The following is a 25,160-nucleotide window of genomic DNA, read 5'->3' as shown; positions in this document are numbered from 1 at the left end:
GTGCACACCAGCTGCCTGGTGGCATCAAATGCCTCTCGGGCTCATCTGCCCCTGAAGAGGCTGCTGCTCAGCCAGTGCATCCCAAATGGAAACCTCATGCCTGTCCCTCCCTCCCTGTTCTCCTTCCCATTCTGTCTGAACATGAGTAAATGCTCGCATGCCATTCTTCGCTTCTAGTCACCAGTAAGAGCATCATGAAAGCCTGTTTGTCCACCATCCCTTCCCCCTTCCAGCACTTTGTGCATTTCCTAAAACACCCCCTCCCAGACCCTTTTGTCTCCAAAGCCCTTGCAGCTCTCTGCTCCCTTGTGTGCCAAGAGCAGCCAGCCCTCTGCGTCTGGCCCACAGGACTGAGGGCAGGGGTGGGTGTGGAGCCGTGTGTGCATGTCATGACACTTGAATAGGACCAGCTGGCCTCTCCTGCGCCCGTTTCCCTATCATTTCCATCTGACATTCCCTGCTCATTGTAATTTCTCAGGCCACATTCACTAGCACAAAAAGACTAGGGAGCAAACAAGTGCATGGATATTTAAAGGGAAAAGCTTTATTTCTTGTTTTCTTAGATCATAGTGGACTGTAAAACAACAGGGAACAATGAGATCAACCTTTAATAAGCATATTTTCTATTCTTTCTTTCTTTCTTTTTTTTTTTTTGCCAGTCGAGCTTCCTTTCTTTTGTATAATTCAAAACAGAACAAACAACCAGGAAATATTTGTCACAAAAACATGCTTTTTAATAAAAAAGAGAATAACGTTTATTGAGAGGGATTGTTTTCTGGATATGTACAATAATAATGCGGGAGGATTATGCTAACAGAAAATGCCAAACATCATGACTTGATTTCCGAAGTGTGAATGGTCCAAAAAGCAATGGCCTTAGAGCAACGTCTAAGTCAACAGGAACAAGTGAACAGTGGTTTTAAGGGCTCTTACAACAAATTACCAGCCATTATGACTGAAGACCTGACACATCATAATAACCTGCAGTGAGGTGTACAGAAATCCATAAGACAACATAGAATTTACACAATGTAACCATTTGCGTAAGAATTTCCTCCAGAAAATGGAAGCGTGTTCTAGACAGATCAATTTGGAAAAAGAAGGGAAAAAAAATGAAAAAAAAAAAAAAAAAAAAAAAGGAGGAAAATACTAATATTGGATAGCCTCAGTTCACAGTGAATGCCAGTCGTCCTGGGTACAAACGCTACCAGTTTCCCTTATCTGCATCCTTTCTGCCTACTCAAATTAATCCCCTTATCATTGTGCTGTAACCAAAATTACTTTACCTGAACCTACCCTTGCTATTTCCTCTTCACTGCAGCTCTTGTCAATGACGTGCACTTTACACCACAAAAAAATGCAAACTTAGACATAGCCTCAAGTGAAAGAAATATACACCTTCCCGGCATGAACAGTATTAATCACAGCTAATCATTTCTGCACTAAGTGATGCCACACAAAACATCGTACAAACCCTGTTAATCAAACTCGGTAGCAATAACTCTGAGGGAGGGGAGAGGATGGAGATTAATAATTGCCACCAGTTATGTTTCCCATGTGTTGCAGTGCTTTGAAGTGATTTCTTCCACTGCCTGCCTTCAGGATTTATTTTTTCTTAAAGAGAAACAGTAGAGGGTACTGGGAAGTGATAAGAGGTTGGTTTTATGCCTCAATTCTGCTGTGACCTTCCCAGAGAGGAGGCAATGTAACATTCAAGACCATATTTTTCCTGCAGTTGTTACTCCTACTTTATTTTCTTTATAAGCTCAGCTCAGCCTGGGTTATGCTCTCCCAACTACCAGATGCAATCCACTGAAGGGCTTTGTTCCACCTCTGAGAGTTACTACAAATAGTCTTTCCAAGTTTACTTAAGGGTTAATGTGTTTGTCTCAGCCTAAAGCATGAAAGGACATTGATATTTTCCTTCTATTTTGAAAAAAATTAGGCCATAGTTCCAGCATATTTTCTGGCTTCCGTGCTGGAAGGAACTAGTGCCATCATACCTGCTCCTGTAATCTCCAGCCAGAAGAATTCTGCTGCACGGTGGTGCCTATGTGGTACTGCTTTAATGCAACTTGCCACAAAATGGTCAGAAAGAAGTGGATGGAGAGAACTACTGACCTTAGATGGACTGACTTAGGTCACTGAGAGCTGAGTGGCACCAGCCAACTATTTTCAGCTTATTGGTGCATCCAAGCCCACCAAACGAATGAGTTTAGAAGGGAGACATGGGATGTATTTCACACAAGAATGAAACAATAAAAGGGGTAACATTTTTGCACTTTACCACAGGCCTTCAAATGTCCTCTCCTACTGTCAAAGCAACGCCCAGCAGAAGGGCTCATGAGGAACTTTGCATCAATGGTACCAATGCTGGAGAATTGCTGGGGATGAACCAGTTGACATGGGGAGCAGCATAATGCCAAGATGCCGTCTAACATTACTTATGGTTTACCCATACGATCTATTCTTAGAATGAGTGGCTTGAGGAACCCTGAAAACAAGCATGGCTTCATTTACTGGAAGGTGAATCCCCCAAAGTGCTGCCCAGTTTCAAGAGGGGACTGAAGGTGCCAGGCAGCATGGAAGGCTGTAAGCAAAGAGGTCAATTATTGTGGTATTTCGACAAGAGGAATTTGAAGATATTTGCCCTTACATATACAACTTACAGGAAATTCTCCTTTGGAGGGATTAAAAAGTAGTGCAAAAGAATTGAAGCGTGTTAGAATCGCTAAGAGCAGGGGAAAATGAGGTCAGAGGAACCCTTTCTGAAGTGGTATTGGGTTTGGCTGCTGCAATTTAGGCAGCAATTACTTCTAAGTGTATACATGGCAAAGTTCAGCTATTGGCACCTGGCAAAGGTGAAGGAGCCAAAACTGCAACCGCCCTGGTCAAATGTGCTCAGAGAACTTTAGTGATTAGTTTAGATGGCACAGAATTATACTACCGCAGTATGTATTGATGAGCAATACTACAGAGAAATTGGTTGACGCTGCTCTCTTCTGAATTTTAGTCTGTGGGCTACATCTTGAATTTCTTGCTCCAGCCTTTATGAATTCCAAGAGACTGAGCATCGGAGTAGGAGCTGAGGATTTACCTTCTGATTACTGACCAGTCCACATGTAATGTATCTGTTAAGTATAATCAACCCTGGGTAAACATTCCCAGATGAAGAAAGCATGGAATGAGAGCATATGAAAGCGGCAACAATACTGAGATAAAAATGGGAATTCATCACCCTCCCTGATTTTTACCTTCATCTGGACACATCTATATTTTACAGCGTAACTTCTTACCTTTGAAAAAAAAAATAATTATTTAGTGACACTGTATCTATTTGACAGAAATTCCAAGTGGAAAATACATTAAAAATATTTAAATATTTCTGAAAGTCTGTGAAAGTTTAAAACTTTTTAATCCTTACTCAGTATCAAACTAAATTTTAAATTCCATCTGGGGAATAGAAACATCATGTTTTAGCTTGTACTAGCCAAACTAGTGCTAAACAGATAAAATAGGAGTTTGCAATTCGCTCTGCCTGAAAAGGTGTCGATGGTTCAGCAGATATATTCCTGACCACAGCTTTTTTTCTCAGAAGAGGAGGCTGTAATGAAAAAAACAAAACAAAACAAAAACAAACACAGATAAGTCTATAAGGCAAATGTGGATTACTGTAGGGTATGGAGAAAGTGACCTTCCAAAGTTAACAGGGGAAGCTGAAATAGCCAATAATTGAAATGTCATAGAAAGAACAGAGCTGGTAAGAAAAAGCAAATATTTAAAGATGGGAAATATTTAACAAGTCACTGGATTAATTTCTCTGCCAAGTTCATCAGAATCAAACACACTTCTGTTTGATGTAATGGACATCAGGTAGAATCGGAGTAACCTTATGGGTATAAAACAACCTTGGGGGCCTCTTTAGCTCAGATGCGTTTATTTAGAAGTTTTAATGCAGAAGTCCTATCAGTGACTGTATATTTTTCAACGAGGTAGATCCACCTTGGTGTAGAAGAGGAGCAATTGCAATTTATGAAATAAAGTTCTAATTGCTGTACAAATACTTCCATCTTTTACTGCTTGCTCTGATGGAGTGCTGGTCCTAACAGAATCCAGCTCTTTTATTTCAAAGAATCCCAGTGCTAAGTAAGAGATGCTCCTGTCACTTGACATACACATGATTTATGTCCCTTCAGGGAGCTGTTCTGAGTTTTGCTCTTCTCCTTCACTGGTTTCTCACCATCTCTTCTCTGTCGAAATATCACTGAGATTAAGCCAAGAATCACAAATTAAGATCAGACAGATTTTAAGGTGATTCCTTCTGTTTTGTTCATATCCAGCCTAATTGCAAGCAAATAATGTCTATGCTCATGTTTTCAGTCTACTGGCTCAAACTGTAGCCCTCTTCAAATTATGAACAGCCTCATTTTCGAAAGGTTGAGTCCTACAAGGATATAACTTCATTAAAACAAAATAGGCTGGAAATAGGTCTCCAGACAGAGTCTGCAAAATGCACTGAAATGATTAAAAATTCCCGTTCCTCCTAATTCTTCCTAATGACACAGTGGGAATGAAACATGCACTGGGATGGATGGAGGCTTACTGCACAGCCCTCAGCACCTCCCTCCCCATTCCCTTGGAGACAGCCAGGCTATGAGCAAGCAGTCGGTGCAGTGAGGGCTGTGCTCCTTGCTCCTGGCCACATCACGGCACAGGACCGGGTGCAGGATGGCTGCAGAGTCCTGCATGTCTCCATCTCCACTGGTCCCCCTGTAGGGCAGGGGAAAGCCTTGGTTGGTATTTTTTTGTGCTGAAAGGCTCATCTTCATTGCCTCTTTCCTTAAGGAATTAATACCTATTTAAATACTGCTAAAATATTAGCCACATAGTTCAGAGTGAATTTAATCTTTCTGAGTACTATTTTCACGGCGAAACATAAACACACTAGTCAAGTTATTTAACATGGCAGTGTATACACACTCCTAATAATACTAATGACAACATCTGTTCTATGACATTAAATGAAAAAGATGACTTGTAAATGTTTATGGTAGTCCGTGATTTAATTTAAACACAACTGAATTGGTTAAATTTACAATTTAAACAGTAGGTCATCCGTATGTACATCCTGTATTTGGACCATTCCTATATTATTGCTACATTGGTAAAATTAATGTGTTAAAGGACTATATAAAAGCCAGTCTTAGCTTGTTGGCTGAGCACTCAATAGATGGCATTTTAGTGACTAGAAGGGGAAAAATAAAACAATCTGCATACTTCAGTACTATAGCAAATGACTGCATTGACAAGGTCACCACGCTAAATTGACATCATCCACACCACATCCAATTTCTAAAAATCCTCCAACATTTGCATGATGATGTCTGTAAAAACCTCATTAAGTGTCAGACTCTTAGGGTTTTTTCCCTCTTGCCTGTTTAATAAGCAATTTATTTTTTTTAATTAAGAATTCAGTATGCTTTTAATTTAGGAAAGAAAGCTTGAGTGCTCTGTGTTGTTTGTGGTAACATGGCTAGCTGTATAAAACACCATTTCCTCCTCTGCTGTATCCATAATTGTATTTCCAAAGGTAACTCTCATTGAATCAGATAACTAGAAATTTATTTTGTAATCAGAAGCTAATTAGGTTGTTGTTTATGGCACAAGTGATCAATAGCTTTTATTCTGGATCACACAGTGTCACAGCTCTAATAATTTCTATTAAATACTGATACTGTAATCAAACCAAATGTATAAAAGCTTCAAAAAGCTGTGCACTATACTGGGAGGTTATTAAAATTCCAGATACTGCTTAAAATGTTTAATGTGCTGAATACAAATGATATTTTAAAGAAAGCTTTGTGGATCAAAGATGGATTTAATAATTGTAATTTTTATGAATTTGTTTTGAAAATATTTTTAATTGGGTAATGTCAGACTTCTGGATTGTAACGATATGTTCATTTCCATTTCAATAGGTTATACTATCAGCTCCTTTTGACATAAAATAATTTATTTTTTAAATCATGAATCTCGTAATCTTCCTTTCTGTTGTCACTAGTTTTCAATAATTTGATTAGTTTCTACAAGAAGAGCAATAGGAACCACATGGGCTTTGCTGGTAATGATATGCTATATATTTCTTCTCCAAAAGCAGTTCTGACACCTTTGAAAGTAATTTGCAGTTTCTTATCAGCACAGAATTAAAGAGTAATATTGTCTAATTTGTTATGTTCAGTGGCACAGAGTATCCTAGAATTCTATCACATACACAGTGCTTTGAAACCTATATCATGTGACCATAACCGAAAGTATGTAAGTGAATTCTACAATTTCTGAAAGTGCTAAGAAAAAGCTCAAAAGATGAACTTGTCAATAGGCTTAATGATCTCTTAGTAAAACGCCTATTCTGCACGCTCCCAAACTTCATTGCTGTTCATAAAACAGTAATTTCTACCTTACAGTTGTATAGCAAATAACTGATCCAGGCATTTCAAAGCAGGCTTGGGCAGTGTTGTGTAAGTCTCAGTGTAAATCTGTACATTCAACATGATGAACTCTTTGCTTGGTAAAGTTATCTCCTACTCCAGGAAAAACAAAAACTGATTACCGTCGATCATTTAGACACAACTGCTTGTAACAGTCACCAAGCCATCACAGGAAGGTATGAGGACAGCCCTCAGGAGAAACGCTGCCTGTTTGATGACGCTTACAGCTTTAAAGAATCCCTTCCAGATACCGCAGAAAGTCATCATGAGCCAGCACACGCTGTCAGTGTCACTGAACAAAAGCCAAAGTGATCAAATCATGTATGCTGGCAATATTGCCATCCAAACCATTAAAACATTTATGGAACAGGTCTTGCAAACAGCTCATCATGTCAACAGCCCCATGGGCTGCACTAAGAACTATGAGGGTGAGAAACTCCTGTCACATGGGTGAGTGTGCATGACGCTGCCTGGTAACTGGATCAACCATCCTTTTGTGCTGGTTTTAGCAGTCTCAGTAATAAACCACGGTTTAAATCCTACTGCCTTTTTTCCCTCTACAATGTTGTGATAAGAGAAGTAAGGCATGACGTTCCTGTAACTTTCTGAGCTGACATTATCAGCTGTATATAAACAGATAATGCTGTTTTAGTAGTGCAAATAAATTGCATACCTTTTTTATTAAATGAACAGTATAATAATTGGACTATATTGTCACAATGGAACCATAGAAGACCAGTGACTGTACAGCTGAAACCCTGTAGCAAAATTTTTTTCTACTGTTCATCCTCAAATTTTACGAAATGTATGTTTATGGAGCTTTCACAATGGCTGCTTCTTGTTAATTTAAAGGATCTTCACCCTCATTAAGGCTAGATGATTATAATTAAAAGATAAATGTTCTGTTAGAAAGTTCTATGCCACACTCTATGAGAATTTAACTGAAAGACATACGTTATACCTGTATGCGAATTAGAATGGCTTCTCAGCAGGGAACGCAGAATCACTTACAGTACGTAAACATTTAAAGAGGAAAATGCTAATACACTGAAAGAGTTTAACATCAGTAGCAATTTATCAAATGAAGAAGTTTCATAAAGTCCACTCTCTGGGAGAACATTCACCATTAGACAAAAAGCCTGGCATCCTTGATAATCTGAAGTTTGATCAATTTGAAAACCAAAACCATCCAATGAGATAAATAGGATCTTAAGAAAACTGCCATCCTCCTTCTCAGGTAAAGGCCAGAATTAATACAATTATTAAGATAATCCAACCAGATCGCTTTACAGGCAAATTTACACACTGTCTCTTTAAAACACTGCATGCCCCAAAGCTTCTTGGGTTTGGAATGTAGCACTGCACCAAGTATTTCACAAAGCCTCTAAATATCACAAGAAGCTTTTTTAGAGAGAAAAAAAAAATTCCAGCTGACAAACTGTTCTAGCAGGAGTGCCTCAGCTTAGCCCCCAGACCTGGAATTCCAGATAAACAACAGAGGACAGGAAACAGATTTTTTTTACATGTCCTTTTGCAATGCAGCTACAAGACGACTGATGAGCTTAGGAACAAACAGAGTGAGAGTGCAATTGTCATCAGAATGAGTGGTGTGCTTGGATAGAAGCTTGTAGGAAGAGCAAATGAATTCTCCGAGGATATGTGGCTGGTGGAGACTCCTGGTGTGTTGTCTTTCCCAATAGCATTCTGCAAGACACAATACTTTCCTTGGTCACCATTACACATTGTCATTGCAAACTATTCAAATCTATGCCATGGAATTCATCTTCTGTTTGTTCATGTCCCACCCTCCACTGTTACCTATATATCACTGTCACAGACTGAAAGGTACAAAAGGCATAGAAACAGAAGTCAAATGATAACATTTTAAAGTTAAGTTAAAGGATAAAAGCAACATTAATGTATAATATCAGCATAGTATGACTCAAAAAAAAGGAATAAAGTATTAAGAAATCCCTACTTTAACAATGGTTCCATGTGTAAAACTTCCTTTTGTTAAGGATAGCATATTTTTGTGCCATTCATGCTTATAGTACCAATTTTGGAAAAAAAAACCAAAACAATGCAACTTCTGCATAGTCAACACAACTTCAATAACAAATTACTTCTGGATGCCAATAGATAAAATCTAATCCATGGGATCAGAGAAGATTGAGGTTTCCAGCTTGTAAAAATTTTTCTTTTCTATGTCTTTCTTCCTCTAACTGTGGTATTTATGTGCCTTGTATTCTATGCTAGCAATCATAAAGCAGTAGGCATAGGCAAGTATAGATTCATACATTAAAGTGAGCCACTTCAGATGGAGGTGTAAAATGGATATTTTTCATCGCTTATCATCCTCAGTAAGAAAAATACAGGTATAATCACAGAATCAGAACAAAGAGCATTTTATATTATGGGGCGCACCTGTGCTATGAAACACAGAGAATCTGCACTCTTACCTCATTAAGACAGAGTTCTGTATCTACAGATTCATTGGATTTCCTCTTCTTCTGTGCCTAGAAACAAATGCAAAATTTATTCCCTGTACATTTATATACAGACAGCACAAAACAATAAGATAAATTCACAAGGGTTGTCAAACTCCTATGATTTCAACAGTGATTTGCATATGATTAGCAAATAAACTTTCCCAGTGTAACTGCATGTTTTCCATTCTGATTTGAATTTACAATAAAACTTTAAACTAAGGGTACTCAGTAATCACAATGATGAGTGCTGCTAGCTACAAAGAACATGTTGTGTTCTGTGGCCCCTTAAAAGGGATGCTGGGTGTTCATGAGAAGAAATGAAATATGGCAGTTAATAATTACCGTTATACTACTGAATATTTTAAAAATCCTAATATATTTCCAAGCTTTAGGAAAATACACAATACACGAGTATTTTATCCTTGAGAATTCTTGCCATTTCTTCATGTATTATTTCCAAAACATAAGCATAGTTTTAATATCTTGCATGGCTGCCATGTAGTCTCTTCTGGATAGATACAGATAGAACGTTTAATGTCTTTTAACACACATACCTGTAAGTCAAAACGAGCTGTTTGTTTACATTATGCTTACTGACTGTTACATATGGAATATTAATAAATGCATGAACATTTTTGATGATCAAAGCCTACAGAAAATGAATCCGATATACTTTCATCCACGTCTTACTGAGCAGACAGTTGCTACTACTGTACGCTCTCCACACTGGCTCAAGTAGGACACATTTGTGGTGGCAGCATCGCACAAAATGAAAGCAATAGCATGCACTCTGTCCAGCATCATAAGGTGTTTAATATTTCCATTGCTCAAGTGAACTTGACTGGGCTGGGAGACTTTCCTGTAATGGTGATAGCAATCCCCATGGTGCTGAAGATGTTTTTACTGAACGGTGCTGTGGTTGATTTAAGTAATCCAGTAAGCTCAATATCATTTCTTACTTCGTGCTCTCAGAAATATAAACAGCATTCTTTTACAGGAGCTGCCGGTGTAAAATGTACATATAACAGAAGACTTGGATTTACACACCAGAACTACTGACTGCATGGAGCACATCTTGCACTTCCACTTGGAAGTTTTGTTGGACTTCTAATTGATTTATTTCCTGCACAAAACGAAGATCTGAGTCTCCCTGCGTTGCAGGTAATTTACACTGTAGCATCCCACTGGTTTCAGCAAAGATGGATTGGACTAATGGCCATGTGAGGAAGTGCTAAGCATTAGGATTATACATCTCCCAAAAATTCAGTTCTACATACAGCCATTTCATTTAATATCTGAGAGCCTTTGGTGCTGCCTAGGGATACAAAATATTCTTTGACCTAATTGCTGATCTTAGAATTCAAATGGAGGGACTGAACTACTCATTAAGAAGCACATTTTCATGACACTTTTGTATATAAAATAGATTTACTAGAGACAATTGGAAACCTAAAACAGCTGGGTTTTAAGTGAGACAGCTTAGTTATAGTAAGAATGCATATTGTATACATGCCGACAGTTTTAAAATATATGATAAAATAATACCTCAATTAATTAATAAAAACCCTCCGCAAAATCTCTCTCTTACATATCCATTCTTCTAATTACTACCATTAAAGTGGTTATGGTAAGCATAAATTAAACTATCTAAGTGGAAAAAAAAATCCCTCAAAGTAAACTTAACTGCAAGAAGAAGCAACATAGTGGAGCCTTCCTGCTGTGTTTGCAGTGATGGTGGCTTCCACACTGACCAGGAAACATTCTTAAATAGCAGCTGGGGAGATTTCAGCTCTCAACTGGATGGCCAAAGCAAGATGGATAAGGAAGGAGAAACTGGACTTCAATCCTGATTTTCTTTTATCCTAAACAGACTACACTGAATTGAAGCGTGAGGCTTAAAACAAGCTATGAGCAGATGTTCAGCTCTTAACTGTGTAAAGTACAAGGACTGTAAAAACCTTCCCAGTATGACATTCAGTGCAAAATTTCCCAGTCCACAGAAGCATCCACCTATCGGAAGGGTTGTTCGTTACTGCGTACACCTGCGCTAGATTTGTAACACTGCGTTAACTACAATCTACTCTTGCAAGTTGGTCACTGCACCAAAAGTCAACATTTTTCTTCCTTCAGTTCTGTGTTCCTCAAACAACAAAGGACAAAAGCATCTTTATTTTGTTTATATGCAGTAAAATCTTCCCTAACTTCATTCAGCCTGAAAAACAATAGTGTACAGCAGCTAAATCATATTTACTTTGGAGGACGCTATTTTAAGTGTCAAATCGACAGGCAGAAACAGAACCAACACCGAAGAAAAAGTTTTTCAATCATTTTGATCAGTATTCCCTAGCTTTAGCTTAGAAGGTAGTATTTCTCTGTATTCAGATACTTAATATAGTTATTTTAACATCAACACTTATTCACTTGCAACCTCTATTATCAAGTATTCTTAGAACTGGAAAGTAATTTTAATAATCAGGCAGACTATTCTCCTATTAAAATAGTGACGACAGTTTCTTCAATTTAAAAGTACAGCAAAAATGCAGTCTCTCTTTTGGGGGGAAAAGGTAAAGGGAAAGAAAAAATATCACTTTGAAGATGGGATGAGATGTTATATGCCAAGTTTCAAATTGGAAGAGTACATTTTTACTGTTGAGTTATAAACCTGTAAAAATGGGTTATAATGGAAATGCTGGCATAGGCTGCACTACTGTAATACAACAGTGCATCACTAAATCACAAGTAAAGGAAAAAAAAAATCCAATGTGTTGAAGAGAGTGCTATAGAAAGCATATGTCCTGTAACTACAACCTAAGGGGAAAATTATTTCTTCCTGGGTCTTCTACAAAGGGCTCTACAAGCACCAGAACTGCTGTATTTGTGCTACAGTGATTGAACACTTGATATGAGGTAAAAAATGAGGACTTGGATGTTGTGATGATTGTCCTGGTGGAAATACACCCAAGCAGGGAGATGCACTTGAATTATGAAGGATACCTTCAACTGTTGGATATTACTCTACAACATCTCCCATTATCCTAAAAAATTTAACAACAGAAACCTGTGCCCATCTTGTACAGCTGCAGACAATTCACGCAGTGAGCATCTATGCCATCAACAACTGTGGGAAATGAGAGCTGTTTGTTATAAAAGACTCTAAAGATTCAGCACCAAACCTCCACCTCAGGCCTCCTACGTGCCTGGTGAACCAGGCAAGAAGGTTTCCTGAAATGGGCTGGAAGCACCTAATTCCACAGGAGTAAAACAGCACATGTAAATGGCAAATAAGTCTATATTCAAACTTGCAATTATTTTGTATTTTATTATAAAGCTCTTATCTATTGACAAGAAAATCTATACAAATGTCATCATTCGACAAAAGACAAGCTGATAAAAATACTAACAAAAAAAAAACAGTGAAAGAAAAGCAGCTTAAAATAACTGGTTAAACATATGGAAAGAGATATGAAATCTCTTTCACGGAGGTAAAATAGCATTTGCTAATGACATATACTCAGCTGTGACATGCCTCTGACTGGAAAATAAGTTATGTGAGACGGGCTGACACACACACTGGCTTTGCAGGGAACTGTAATTCAGTAATGGGGGCTACTCTGACAAAGCTGCCCCCATACTGCCAACAATTTTGCACTCACTTAAGCTTTTATATTCTGGAAAAATGAACATCTGCTTTCACAGAGAGTCTTATCACTGTGGTAGCACAAGCAACAGATTATATTTAGAGATAATTGTATTCGTGCACTTCAAGATGAGCTCCTCAGTACACTGTGCATTTGTCACAGAAGCCCAGTTTGGGCACTCACAACCTTTAGCTTTCAGTGTTCAAACGAAGGTGTTGGGCTTGGTCAAGGGTCAGTAGAGAAACCAACTGCATGTCCAGAAAAGAAAAAAACCCTCATGCCTTGAAGCAAGATTTTACTTCTTTCTTTCTCAGAAAGAAATGAGATCGAGACCAGGAGAGGAGCTGGTGGATTTACCAAAGGAGAAAGAAATATTGCTTATAGAGGGATTTCTTACCCAGCTTTCATTTAAGGACTTACATAAAATGTAATCTGTGGGCCTACGTGTTCCTCATACCCCAATGCCTCCCAAATGAGTTCATTTGTACATCTTTGCTTGACACACCCTAACCTAGAATTCTCTTGCCTAGCACCTAACAACTACTGTAAGATCTCTCAAATCTGGTAAATCTTCCCTTCCCATACCCCAAATTCCTCGGCCTCCATCCTTTGCAGACACTGTAGGCATGGATTTATTCCCAGAAATGCTGTGTTGCAATTATGAATCCAGCTTCTACAAATCACAGCATTGCATGGTTAATAAATGCATTAAACATTACAGCAGTATCTCACCAGGAGTCCATACTCACATTATTTATGGCTTGTCATCCAGCAGTATTTTTATATATCCACGATAGCATGCATACCTGTGTTACTCACAGCAAGCAAAAGGTCTGACTGGGGACTGCTCCAAATGGAGGTGAGCTTTAATTTGGAGGGAGAGGAAGGAAGGAGAAGGATGTAAAGGGAGCTGAATGCACTGGACCTGAATGCAAACAGGCACAGAGTGAGCAGATGAGTTCAGAAACCAGTCCCTTGCTGTCAGCTACACACTTCGGGCCTTATGTGCCTTATGGAACTTATTGCTTAGACACTGCAGAGACAACAGAAGTATCATTATGACAGATATCTGCTATATGGGTTGTTTTTTTAGATAATTTTAATGAGCATGCCTCTCTCCTCTCCTGAGATGCCTGGTTAGCTTTGCTCATATTAAGGCTTTCCGAAAAAGAGGGACAAATTTCCTGGAATACATCCTTCAAATGACCACCCTTCTGAAGTAGCTCTAACAAATGAGGGTGCACATTCTTTTCTGTTCTTTTCTTGTGTTGATTGGAGAGATTTACTATGCAACTAAGCTGTTTTTCTAACAGCAGGACACAAACAATAAGCAGAGAAATACACAGACTGTAAAAATGCAATCACTTTAACTCTTCTATGCACACTAAGTGGTAGGTGCATCTATCACAACTGTCAATAGTATTTTCTTATTAGCACAGTTGTACTGTGCCACACCGGAGTATAAATTACCTTCAACAAGGAAGAGTTGCAAGAGTAAGCAAAGTGCAGGTCAGAGACACAGGCCACTAAAACAGGGATCCAATTCAGCACAGAATAATTCTGAAGCCCATACCACAGAGCCAGGGTACAAAGCTTTAGAAGCAATCAGCTTTGCACAAGCCTACAACAAAGAAGCCAGATCCTTTTCGCTGCTTGTAGTTCTTCCTTTTTTTTCTACTGTGAATCAATCCTAAAGATGCACGCTTAGGGCATAAAATTATCGATGGTCATTCTGCACAAAAGCACCACAGTCCTGTTATTCTATTTCGTACACCAAATGAAATATTCTAAAAACAAGTATCACCAAGACACCGCTGGTACTAGTCTCCAAATCCACGCAGATAATACCCAGCACAGTAAGAATAAAATCACAAGTTTTTCAGCTGAGAGACATTAAATAAAACAAACCCATTATCCCCTTGTGCCCAAATATGCACTGGGGAAACATAGAGAGTTCTAGAGGCTGCAGTGCCATGCACTGAGCAGTTTATCAGCCAATCTGTTCAGATCCCTGCATCTCCCAGCATTAAGCTCCTGACCCAAGGCTTGGTACCCAACCTAAAATGACACCACTTGCACCTTTTCTGCTATAAAGGCATGGTTTTTCAGGATTTCTCTCACAGCTCTGCCACAGCTGAGCCAGGCAGTGGGATGCCGGCAACCCTAAGCACTGCTCCATGCTATCAACCACATTAGCCACCCACTGCTCTACCAGCTCAACCATTCACAAATCACAAGTCAGGTCTGATCTCAAACCCGCAGACAGCTGCTTAATGGGCAGCACTGCACAGCAATAGACCTGTCCAGCTCACCTTCAGACAGCTCTGGCTTTCTCAAGGGAACACTCAGTGCATTTAAAACCTCCCCTTACCCCTCAGCTGCTCAGATTTTTTGAGTGCTTTAAAAATCTGAGGAACAGTCTTAAGAGTTGATAATATCCAGTGCAGGTATAGGAAAACCCCCTTCCTCCAACCTCTTCAATCTGAAAACAATGAGAAAATTTGATACAGAGGTGGAGACCAGAAGTAAGCCTCCCGAAAGGAGCAGAAACAAGTGGGGAAAAGAGGAGAAATGATCTGTACAGCATGAACATTGCTTGACCATTCCCAGAGCGATTATTTTAAAAAAGATGAGGTCTACCTAAGCTCTGTCCCTCACTGCACAAATATATATGGCTGGGACAGTGCGGCACAAACACTGTCTAGCAGCAATCTTTTAAGGTTTTACGAAAAACAGATCCTATCAGAAATACCAAACTGATCAAACAGCTTACAAGGACCAGACATGGAGATCTTCAAATATTTATTTCAAGCAATTAGTCTCCCAGCGAGCACAGTACAAAATATGACACCAAGCCAAGTCAACTGAACTGCCTGACTTACCTTTCATGGCAGTACAGTAACATGTTACAATTTTCTTTTTGTGCTCAGTCATTTATTTCTCTAAGTAAAATGGATTTCTGAAGTCCTAGATTCCTCCTTCCTATTTTTAGAGGATATTATGCAATTCTCCTAATATGGTCTTTTTATGGATTTGCCTCAAGCAAATATTTTTGCATTAAGAAAGGCAGAGAAGAAAAACAGAATACTAAAAAGCATAGATGGAATAAGTTTTGTTAATATCTCAATGGCTTAGGCTGCCCAGGCTTGTTTTTTCCTCTGTTTATAAAACTGAACAGCCACGTAATCCAAAAACGAGTTGTTTGGGATTTCATTATTAAAACCCACTCTTCTAGTGATTTACTACAACTATCAACGCAGCGCCATATGTGGTGGTAACAGGTAGCATCTGGCTGTTGTGCACCGAACAGCATCTAAAGAACAGAAACATGAACACAAAGCCATTACAATCCCTGTTAAAAAACATCTTCAGCTTTTAATTTTGAACAAAGGTAAGCCTCTGAAGGAGTACAGATCCCACAGCACGTCCCCAGGCTAGAGTGTGTGCCCTTGCGTGTCCGAATATGCAAACAAAGTTGTTCTGTTTGGCAGCAGGTGAAGTGCCTACCTCCTCTATTAGACCAGGCTACGTGGTGCACTGGAGTGTGCTGTAAACACTCCTGAGCAGCTGTCAGCCACGGCTATGATGGGACTGCGAGCAGCTCAGCCAGAACAGCACGGGCCTGCACCGCACTAATGAGCCTTGAAAGAGGCACCACACGAATGCAGGCACTGCGCTGCCTTTCCTATTTCCACGCATGCCGTCACAGGCAGCAGGAAGGCTGGCACCAAGCGTGACTGGCAGGTGATGGGATGGCATCCAGACGGGGCTCTGTGAGGAAAAGCTCGGGTGCCTAGGAGGCCCGAATGGATAGGGCTCAGCAGGGAAGCGGTGACCATGCATCAGCCTCATGAGGCACCCAGCTCCAAGCTGTCAGGAGGTGGAAGGGAACAGGGGTCACGCATTGCCACTGCACTCAGGCAGCAGGACCAGGGTGCCTTCATCTGCTTCTGCAGCTGGAGGGAAGGATCAGGCAAGCTTGCCTGAGCAGCAGCCAGCACGAGGCCTGCAGCGCTGAGCAGTGCAGGGAGCGGCCTTCCATGCTACACCAACCTGAAGCAACGGATATTATTGCTGGTTTCTTGAGCACTGCATTCACTCATGAATTTTAAAGGAAAGGGAAGAAGAGAATGACCACGAACATCTGTTTTTGGTTAAGAGACTAAGAACATTCAAGATTTTTGTCTTTATTAACTGTGTGTGTGTGCATGTGCGTGTTGTGAGTGCCGGCACAGTTACACACGCGAAGAAAATACAGTGGTCAGCCTTTAAAGGGTTTAGAAAACACTTCAGATAACAAGCTATTTGCTTCAATTACAAGGAAGCAAAAGCAAAGGCTGCAGATACAACCTTGCCCAGAAAGGCAGAGGAAATCAGCCTGTTAGCTGAGGTGCCCATCACACGGCCCATCACACCCCCCCCTCAGTTTTATTTATACCCTTCAATCCCAGTCTGTTTGTTTCCTCACATCCGCAGTTATGTGACTATGACTGAGTCCCATTAAACCATGACATGATTTAGAGATTGTTTTTTTCTTTTAAAGTATTTCAATCTTGAACAGCTGTGATTTGGATTAATTAGTGAATTTTGCATTTTTGGCACAGTCTGTTCTCCAGAAGTGCCGCTGAAATAAAAATTTAAAGCATTTTCTCCCTGTTCTCCTAATCCTGTAGCTGAGTTCTGCAGGTGCACAGATGTATTTGCAGAACTCACAGGGCTGAAATTTTAGTGAAGTTGCTGTAATACTTATCTCAGTAGCCACCTTCTTTTCTAGCGCTGAAAATACCGTTCAGAATAATAATATCAGAAAGATTGTTTTTAAGCAATACAATCAAGTCTACCAAGGTGAGACTACCACAAAAACAGGTTGTGGCACAATGTGTTTCTGAGAGACATCTGTTCCCTTTAAATTTGGCCAGAGCCACAAACATAGCTTGGAAAATGTCACGGTTTTGTGATTTTTTGTTGTGGGTATTCCACATCATAACATCATGTAAAGCACTGCCAGTTAAAGAGTTAATCTTCTGGTTTCTGGGGACTGCCATTTTTGGGTGCTTGGTTCTCTGAGGGAGAGGGGAGGAGCTGCACTCCCCAGGGGTCTTTGCGCCTGGAGGGGCTGGTGAAGCCGCCTGGCAGAATGGGAGTTCTCTCTTCGCATGGGTGGAGAAGCTCATGATCCCCCTGCAGCTTACAGAGTAAGAATCTCAGCTTTGAACTCTCTCTGTTTTGATTTGCTGGCCTCAATTTCAATATCATATTTAGTAAATTAACGTTCCTCCTCAGATTGGTGCCGCTGTTTTGTTTTAGATCCGTCTACGATTTCCCTACCCTTCCCCTTTTCCCTTTGTTCTCCCCAGGGCATGGGTCCATGGGTCCCCTGCTGCACTAGCCATGGACCAGTCCAGGCCCGCCCTTAAACTGCCGACACTTTTTTTTCCTTTCTCTCTTTTCCGGGCCTGCAGAAAAACTTCAAGTGTAGCTGTTAGTTGTGTTTATAATAATCTATTCTTATTTTCACAGAATCACAGAATTGTAGGGATTGGAAGAGCCTCTGGAGATCAAGACCAACCCCTTGCTAAAGTAGGTTCCCTACACTAGGCTGTACAGGAAAGTGCCCAGGTGAGTCTTGAATATCTCCAGAGAAGACTTCACAACCTCTCTAGGCAGCCTGTTCCAGTGCTCTGTCACCCACGCAGCAAAGAAGCTTTTTCTCATGTTCATGAGAACTACCTATGTTCCAGTTTGTACCCGTCACCCCTTGTTCCATCACTGGGCACCCCTGAAAAGAGCCAGCCCCCATTCACTTGACGTTCACTAGAAATTTTACCTTTCCCTATACTGTTATAGACAGGTATTCAAATTCTGTGTTCTGAAAGTGAATTAACATCATACAATTCTGATTGCTGGCATTTCATTTTCAGCAAAAAGCTTAAGTTTCTTAAGTTTCACCAGATTTATGTGAAGACCAAAGAAAAAACGACAGTCTTACCAGCAGATCTCCATTAGCTAACCTAAACCTTTGTGTGTTTTATCAGCTTCCTAAACATTATTAAAAGGCCCTTGCAGAATACATGTTAAAACTCACTACTTAAAAGAGACTGTGATGTAGCCTTCTAAATATATATATTTCATTTTTCTTGTAGTGGAGTGGAGGCAAGAAAAATCAAACCTTCCCTCTAATTAGTAGGAATCAAAATCTAACCTTATTTCTCTTTAATGGACTACAACAGAGTATGCAGTACTTTAATGGATTATATTATAGCGGCTTTCTTCATATCCATTATTTACACAATGCTCTCACCCACAACACTTGCATTGTAGTTAATGAAGCTATTCAAATAACCAGAGAAACTCTTCTGTAAGGGAGAGGCCTACAATAGCATGACCTTATTAGAATGATTCTTCTTATTCTTTACTGGCCTGGTCCCACAGCACCAGTGGGAAATCTTCCAGGCAGCAGCAAATGACAGCACAAACTTCCTAATACCATCTGCAAGTATGGCCTCAAACTTGAGCTTGGTGAAATACTAAGAAACATTTTTCCATAACAGAAAGGATTTCATAGATAGAAAAAGGACGGGGATTTTCAGATGTTTAAAAATTATAGCCATGTTAAAAAAATTCTGAGCCTATAATAATCAGATTATGCAAATAATTATCAGATTATGCAAAATCGTATTCACAAGATATTTTTCTGTTTTGTTTCATCACATAAATCATCCACAGAGGAACAGAAGGCTTACATCTATGTTTACATTTAATAAGCCTGAGAATATAAATCGAGGAATACTCACAATGCAAATAATAGAGATCAGCTATCATTTGGGGTATATTTTGCAAGGTTTCCATACCAAAGCTTTTGAAACTGTAGCTTCCCTACAGTTTGAAGTATTATGTTGTGGCACAGTGGGTAGTTCAGGAGATTACTAATGGGACATACAGCCTCATATTTCTAGATAGTTAGTTTCATCTAGCTCAGGTCAACACTAGCTATTCTGTAGCATTTCTGAAATGAGGAGGTGGATCTGGAGTACTTCTCTTAAATGGACAGTTCAAATTCATGAAAGTGTTAATAATTTTCACCTTAGGCAGTGCACTTCATCAAAAGAGCTAAGGAAGCTAATGGGATATAGGTTTATAATACTGCAAAGGACTTGAGATGTTTCCTCATGCTCTTAATTTCCCTTTCTGTAAGATAAGCTTTTCCCAGTGAGAAGTGAATTTAACAGGTTAAAGGGATGCCATGTTTAGTGGTCAGGATGGAATGAGCCTTTCTAGAATTTGAGAATATCATTAAAATGGGATCTGGGGTATCACTACGCTACTCACTCTCAGTGACCACTTGAACAGCACAGGACATAGCACTTCTGATGTGCTGTGCATGGATGAACATAATTGCAGAACAACAGCCTTTATAGTAACACAGGGCAGCAGATGATGAATGAGAATTGCCGAGCATATGAGCAGATGCATCTCACTGGCTCAGAGATTATTTGGAGTTGCAACTTTGCCAGTTGCTCTATTTGAAACGTTCATGAAACGCCGGAGTTCAGTCTCTGTTACACTCACAAGAGCCAGCATGACCTGTATTTCAGAGGCTGTTCATGTGATGTTCGGCTTCCAAAAAACACGTCTCTCCCACTAAGGGCACTTATCAAAGAGTTGTCAGTGCTGCTTCTAAATACAACATCATATCTCAGTCATCAGCCTGAAGGTGAAAAGCCTCTGCTTAATTAATGGTTCCTAAGTATCCTCATTAAGCTCATTAGCTGGGTATAGACCATGTGTGGTTTTTATCTAAACCTTTGCAGTTGTGCCTATAACAATCGGAATTTCTCATCTGCAAATAACCATGACTGAATGCCTAGGAATAATCAGGAAATCTTAATTAAAAGAAATAAGGTTTAGGCAGACTCGATGAGAGCAAGATTCTGCCAACAGTTGCATGAATATGCCTAAATAATTAAGTTCAAAATATGACAAATGAACAACTATTGCTTCTGAATTTGCATTTGACTTCTGAAATCGTATACAGGAAGTTCCCTGCAGGAAAAATTTTCCAAATTTGCCCTCAGAACTGGATAATTATAGCGCATATGTGATTGAAGTGTGCAAAATAGCACAGACACAGAACATTTATTTGCAATAGTCTTCAAGAATTTAACTCAGATATGCGCAACTCTGAGTGCACTACCTTTACTAGAAGTGGGCATGCCATTGTAAAAAAACATGCCAAATAAGCACTGTTGATCACAAAAGTTTTGATCAAACAGCTTTTTCACATGCACATGTAGGATTTGTGCAGACACAAATTTAGGAACAGCCTTTTACAGATCCTTGTAAATGCTTTGCATTCATCTGTGCATGCTTAATTTGCCAAATTTTCTGCAGAAGTCAGGTCACTACAGCCAAAGGAGGTAGCAATTTGGGGTCTACCTAGTACAGATCTTACTCCCCATGTACATAAAAATTTGAATGCACATATTTAAAACTTGAGCATGAATTCAGTACATCCAAAGGTTTTTGTGCATGCGGTAATGCATAACCTGCTTTGAATTAGAGACAACTTGACGCTTCTGAAAATGTCAATCTGGGAAAAAAAATTAGTACTATGTAATGCAGTATTTAGTTAATTACTGCCCTGTATACATAATTCTGTCTTAAGAAAGACATGAGGGAGGATAATCCTATAATTCGTTAGGATACATGCTGAGTGAACCTATGAAAAAATATCCTGCATTATGCACAACAGTCAGTCTGCTTAAAAGATCACAGAAAGTGGCTCACAGAAGGAGCTAAACACACGGGAGGATTTAACCTGAGGTGGGATTATTAGGCCTAGTCCACTGATTAGAACTGCAATCTGATGTGAAATAGCTAGGCTCTCATTCTCCAAAGTACAGGCTGAAGTAAACATTTTGAACTCCCATTGAGTTTGAATGCAAGGAACAGAAGTGAGTGACAGCATCTTCAGCTCTGGAACTCAAAAGCAGTTTGGAAGTTGTAGAGTAGATAGTTTAAAGGTAACTTAAAGATCTATTATTCAGGTGATACAGCTTATTAGAAGTCTCAGGGTTGAAAAGTAAGCAGGGAATGTGAGGTATGTTTTATTTTCAGTATTTGACTACAATGAAGAGTATAGGAAAAAGGAGCAGACATGTTAAAAGCTGAATATAGTACATTCATGTTCAGATGTTTTGATAATGTTAATTTTTTTATTCACTGTATATTATTTGGTAGCCAATTTGGTTAAAAAGCTGTGTTTTACTTCCTGTACTATAAACTTGGTTTAACTACCTGAAAGATCTAGGCATGCAATGGAAAGGGTTCCAAACTATAGCAATTCAACAGTATGCTATTTTTACAGCTATGCTGCATTGTCACCAATATAATATGTAGAATGATTAGTTACAGTCTAGCTTTGATTAGACTCTTCTAGATTTCATCTGTTGCTGGTTACAAGAACAAAACTATTCCTAAGAAATGATCTTTATTGCTGCTGAAATGTTTTGGATCATATCTGCTATATGATAAATACAGGCTTGGGTAGTTTTTTAAGAACTGTAGTTTATAGCTTACATATAAAGAAATTGACATGATATACCTACAACTAACTGATAATTGCAACATTAAGTTAAAGGATAATTGCAAGATACTCAGCTGTGCAGTTATTTCATTTTTTATGTACGTAAAAAAAAAACAGAATTTGATAGGTCACAATTGCCTCTATAGACTCAAATAACTTTATATGCACAAATAAACTGTATGTAGTTGGGTTTGCTATTGGTAGAGGAATGCAATCTACTCTCTTTAATCAAGGATAAAGAAACAGGATCCCATCAGACTTTCTCCCAGACCAAAATACAGACCTAATCCAATCTCTTACCGCATCCCAGCATGGCTGCAACCCTTCACCTCTTCCCCTTTCCTTACTGTGACTACCAACATAGCCAAGCCAGTAATGCCAGGGAGGCTCTTCCTGTGCCACAGAGGCTCAAGAGTATCCGTTCTGCTCAGTCTTCTAGTCTCTTTCTCCCCCTGAATCTGTATGTAGATATTACATTAGACACAAGGTGTAAAGAAAAATAAAGTGCTAAATTTCACTTCATGACCAGGTTGGATGGAACCCTGGGCAACCTTGTCTAGTACCAGATCTGGAGGTTGGTGGGCCTGCCTGTGGGAGGGGGGCTGGAACTTGATGATCCTTAGGGTCCCTTCCAACTCAAGCCATTCTATAATTCTATGATTCTGTGATTCACACCAGAATGAGACTAGGAGACTATGAGTCAGTTGAGTACCTAAAGATTAAAGAGTGGATATGCAAGAAGAAAGGACAAAAAAAAAAAAAAAGAGGAAAGGCCAGATAGAAAAAAGGTGCAATAAAGATTAACTGTAAACTAGAGGTGATGTTTCAGAGATGGAATAGATATGCCTATATCTTGAGTCTAATGGGCTAACAGCTAATACTACATAAATAGGCAGTGATAGTCCTGGTTATTGTTTCCTGAGAGGGAACTTCCTATTTTCTGAAAGAAGGAAGATTTCCAATAGTGCAGAAAGGTGTTTAAAGGTGTTTAGAATGGCTCTCCTTATATGAATTTAAGGGAATCTCTCTCACTAAAAGCAGTGTCATTTTCTTTGATGCTACTACAGGGATTTTTAGAGCTCCAGAGGAAAAGTTACAGGTCTGTGCCAAGAAAAGTAATGTTGCTGTGAGACTAAGAGGACGAAGAAAGCTGCCACATCCACTTCCACAAATGGCATGGTCTGCAAGATGCTGGAAGTATGCTTAAAGCTAACAGTATATGATTTAGCTTTGAAATTACAGTAAATGCCTTCAAACCCACTTTCACCCAGTGGGTAACATCAGGTAATCCTTTCTGTTTTTCTGTAAGTCCTCTATTTGCACCGGGCTATTCAAATGCATATATCTTCCTAGAATGCTTCAATTCTATGATATTCTTAATAATAACTCAGCGACAAGTAAATTTGAACACATCAAGTTACCAAGTAAGAGGCAATTAAATGCCTGCACAAGGTTTGCAAGGCCTGGGTTGTTCTTGGAAAACTTGGTTTGCTTGATGACTGCCCAGGACGCACAACAACAGAGCAGGGGCTTCTGCATCCTATCCCATGCATACCTTCTTCAAAATTATTTTGGACTGAAGATAAATCAGACAGAGTTGTGAGCATAAACCTACGAACTTTATGCTTGCCTGCAACAGTAGACTAAATATGACTGACTACTTGCCCCAAACAATGGAACAGTTTTCATGTACACTCAGAGATAGATAAGTAAAGTACACAGATAACTCGTCTATCAGCATAAAACTGCTCAGTAATATCCATAGCAAGCAGATTGCAAGAAGCTGAGATACAGTGACATTAAATCAAAGAATATCAGCTTAATGTGAATGAAGTAGCCATCCATGAGGTGTTCTCATCCCAATCATATACATGAAAACACTCAAAAATACCAGGGAACAAAGATTTTGGGAAAAGACTTGACAGAGGGCAGCCCCACAACCCTGCTTCAGGATCTGAAACCACCTCTCCAGTTTTTGAGGATCCTGGGAAGCAGGAAAACAGCTGAAGGAAACCTCAAGACCTTGTACCAGAAATATTGTTCTGAAAGTAATGCCTCCTATTTATTTCCATGGAAACTACAACAGATACAAAGAGCACAATAACACTACGCGATAGAGCGAATTCTCAGCTACAAAACACTATTTTTTAACACAGTCATTACCATTAGCTATGCATTTTCACTAGTGATGAAAAAGAGCTTGCATGCTGATCTCATAAAAATCTGCACCAGCAGAGCTGAAACACTATTTCAGAGCTGCTACGATGGCATCATTGCTAGGAAAATGTTGCCCATACAGTCCATCTTTCATAAAATGGACACCAGAAGGCACCAAATCTGGAATGTATGGATGGCATGGTAGAACAATCCAGCTCAGACCGCTAATGTGATCCACAGTCTTCAAACTGGTACGGGGCCTGGCATTACTGTGTTGCAAGAGAAAGGTTGACTTCTTCTCTGTTGTGATTCTGGAAGTTCAAGCCTTCACATTAGTCAGCATCACAATGTAGCGGTCAGACTTGATGTGTTCTTTGGTGCTCTTTCTGTTTCTGCATGAGCATTCGTGGGACCCACCTGCCACAATCTTTGTGATATCCCAACGCTGCCACTATTGTTTCCAACACATTGAAGCTCATGTAGCTCTGTGTGCAGTTCCCTGGTCATAATCTGCCAATTTGCATAGATGAGCTGATTGAGACCCTCTTCATTTTGTGGTGTGACTGCTGTGCATGGCTGTTCTGGAATGTGGCTTGTCTTTCACGTCACTGTTGCCACTGCTGAAACACACCACCCACCCCTTCACTGTGCTCATGTCCACTGATTGGTCTCTATGAACGTTCAGCAAGTGTTGAAGAATGGCAATGGGTGCCATTTTGTTTGTGTGGAGGAATTCAATTACACATATTTACATTATCCGTGTTTCCATGTCAGATGTCATTTTGTCAGCTGCCCTTCTGCT

The 25,160-nt window shown here is 39.6% G+C and overlaps 1 protein-coding gene and 1 long non-coding RNA gene across 2 annotated transcripts in view; one reads left to right on the top strand and one right to left on the bottom strand.

Moving 5' to 3' along the window:
• GFRA1 (GDNF family receptor alpha 1) overlaps positions 731–25,160 on the bottom strand; it is a 143,976-nt gene continuing 119,546 nt past the window's right edge. The window contains exons 8-9 of the mRNA XM_021399248.1: positions 8,948–9,004; positions 731–8,192 (exon numbers count right to left, since the gene is read on the bottom strand). Of these exons, the coding sequence (XP_021254923.1) occupies positions 8,031–8,192; positions 8,948–9,004 (219 nt within the window). The 3' untranslated portion in view covers positions 731–8,030. The remainder of the gene's footprint in view (positions 8,193–8,947; positions 9,005–25,160) is intronic.
• On the top strand, positions 17,303–24,296 carry LOC110399864. The gene is made up of 3 exons (XR_002439444.1): positions 17,303–17,810; positions 18,136–18,234; positions 23,269–24,296. It is a non-coding gene; the product is annotated as an uncharacterized LOC110399864 (long non-coding RNA).

Source organism: Numida meleagris, chromosome 5 (genome assembly GCF_002078875.1).
Source record: "Numida meleagris isolate 19003 breed g44 Domestic line chromosome 5, NumMel1.0, whole genome shotgun sequence".
In the NCBI taxonomy this organism is placed as follows: Eukaryota; Metazoa; Chordata; class Aves; order Galliformes; family Numididae; genus Numida; species Numida meleagris.
The sequence above is the reverse complement of the archived record's forward strand: the minus strand, read 5'-3'. Positions and strand labels throughout refer to the sequence as shown.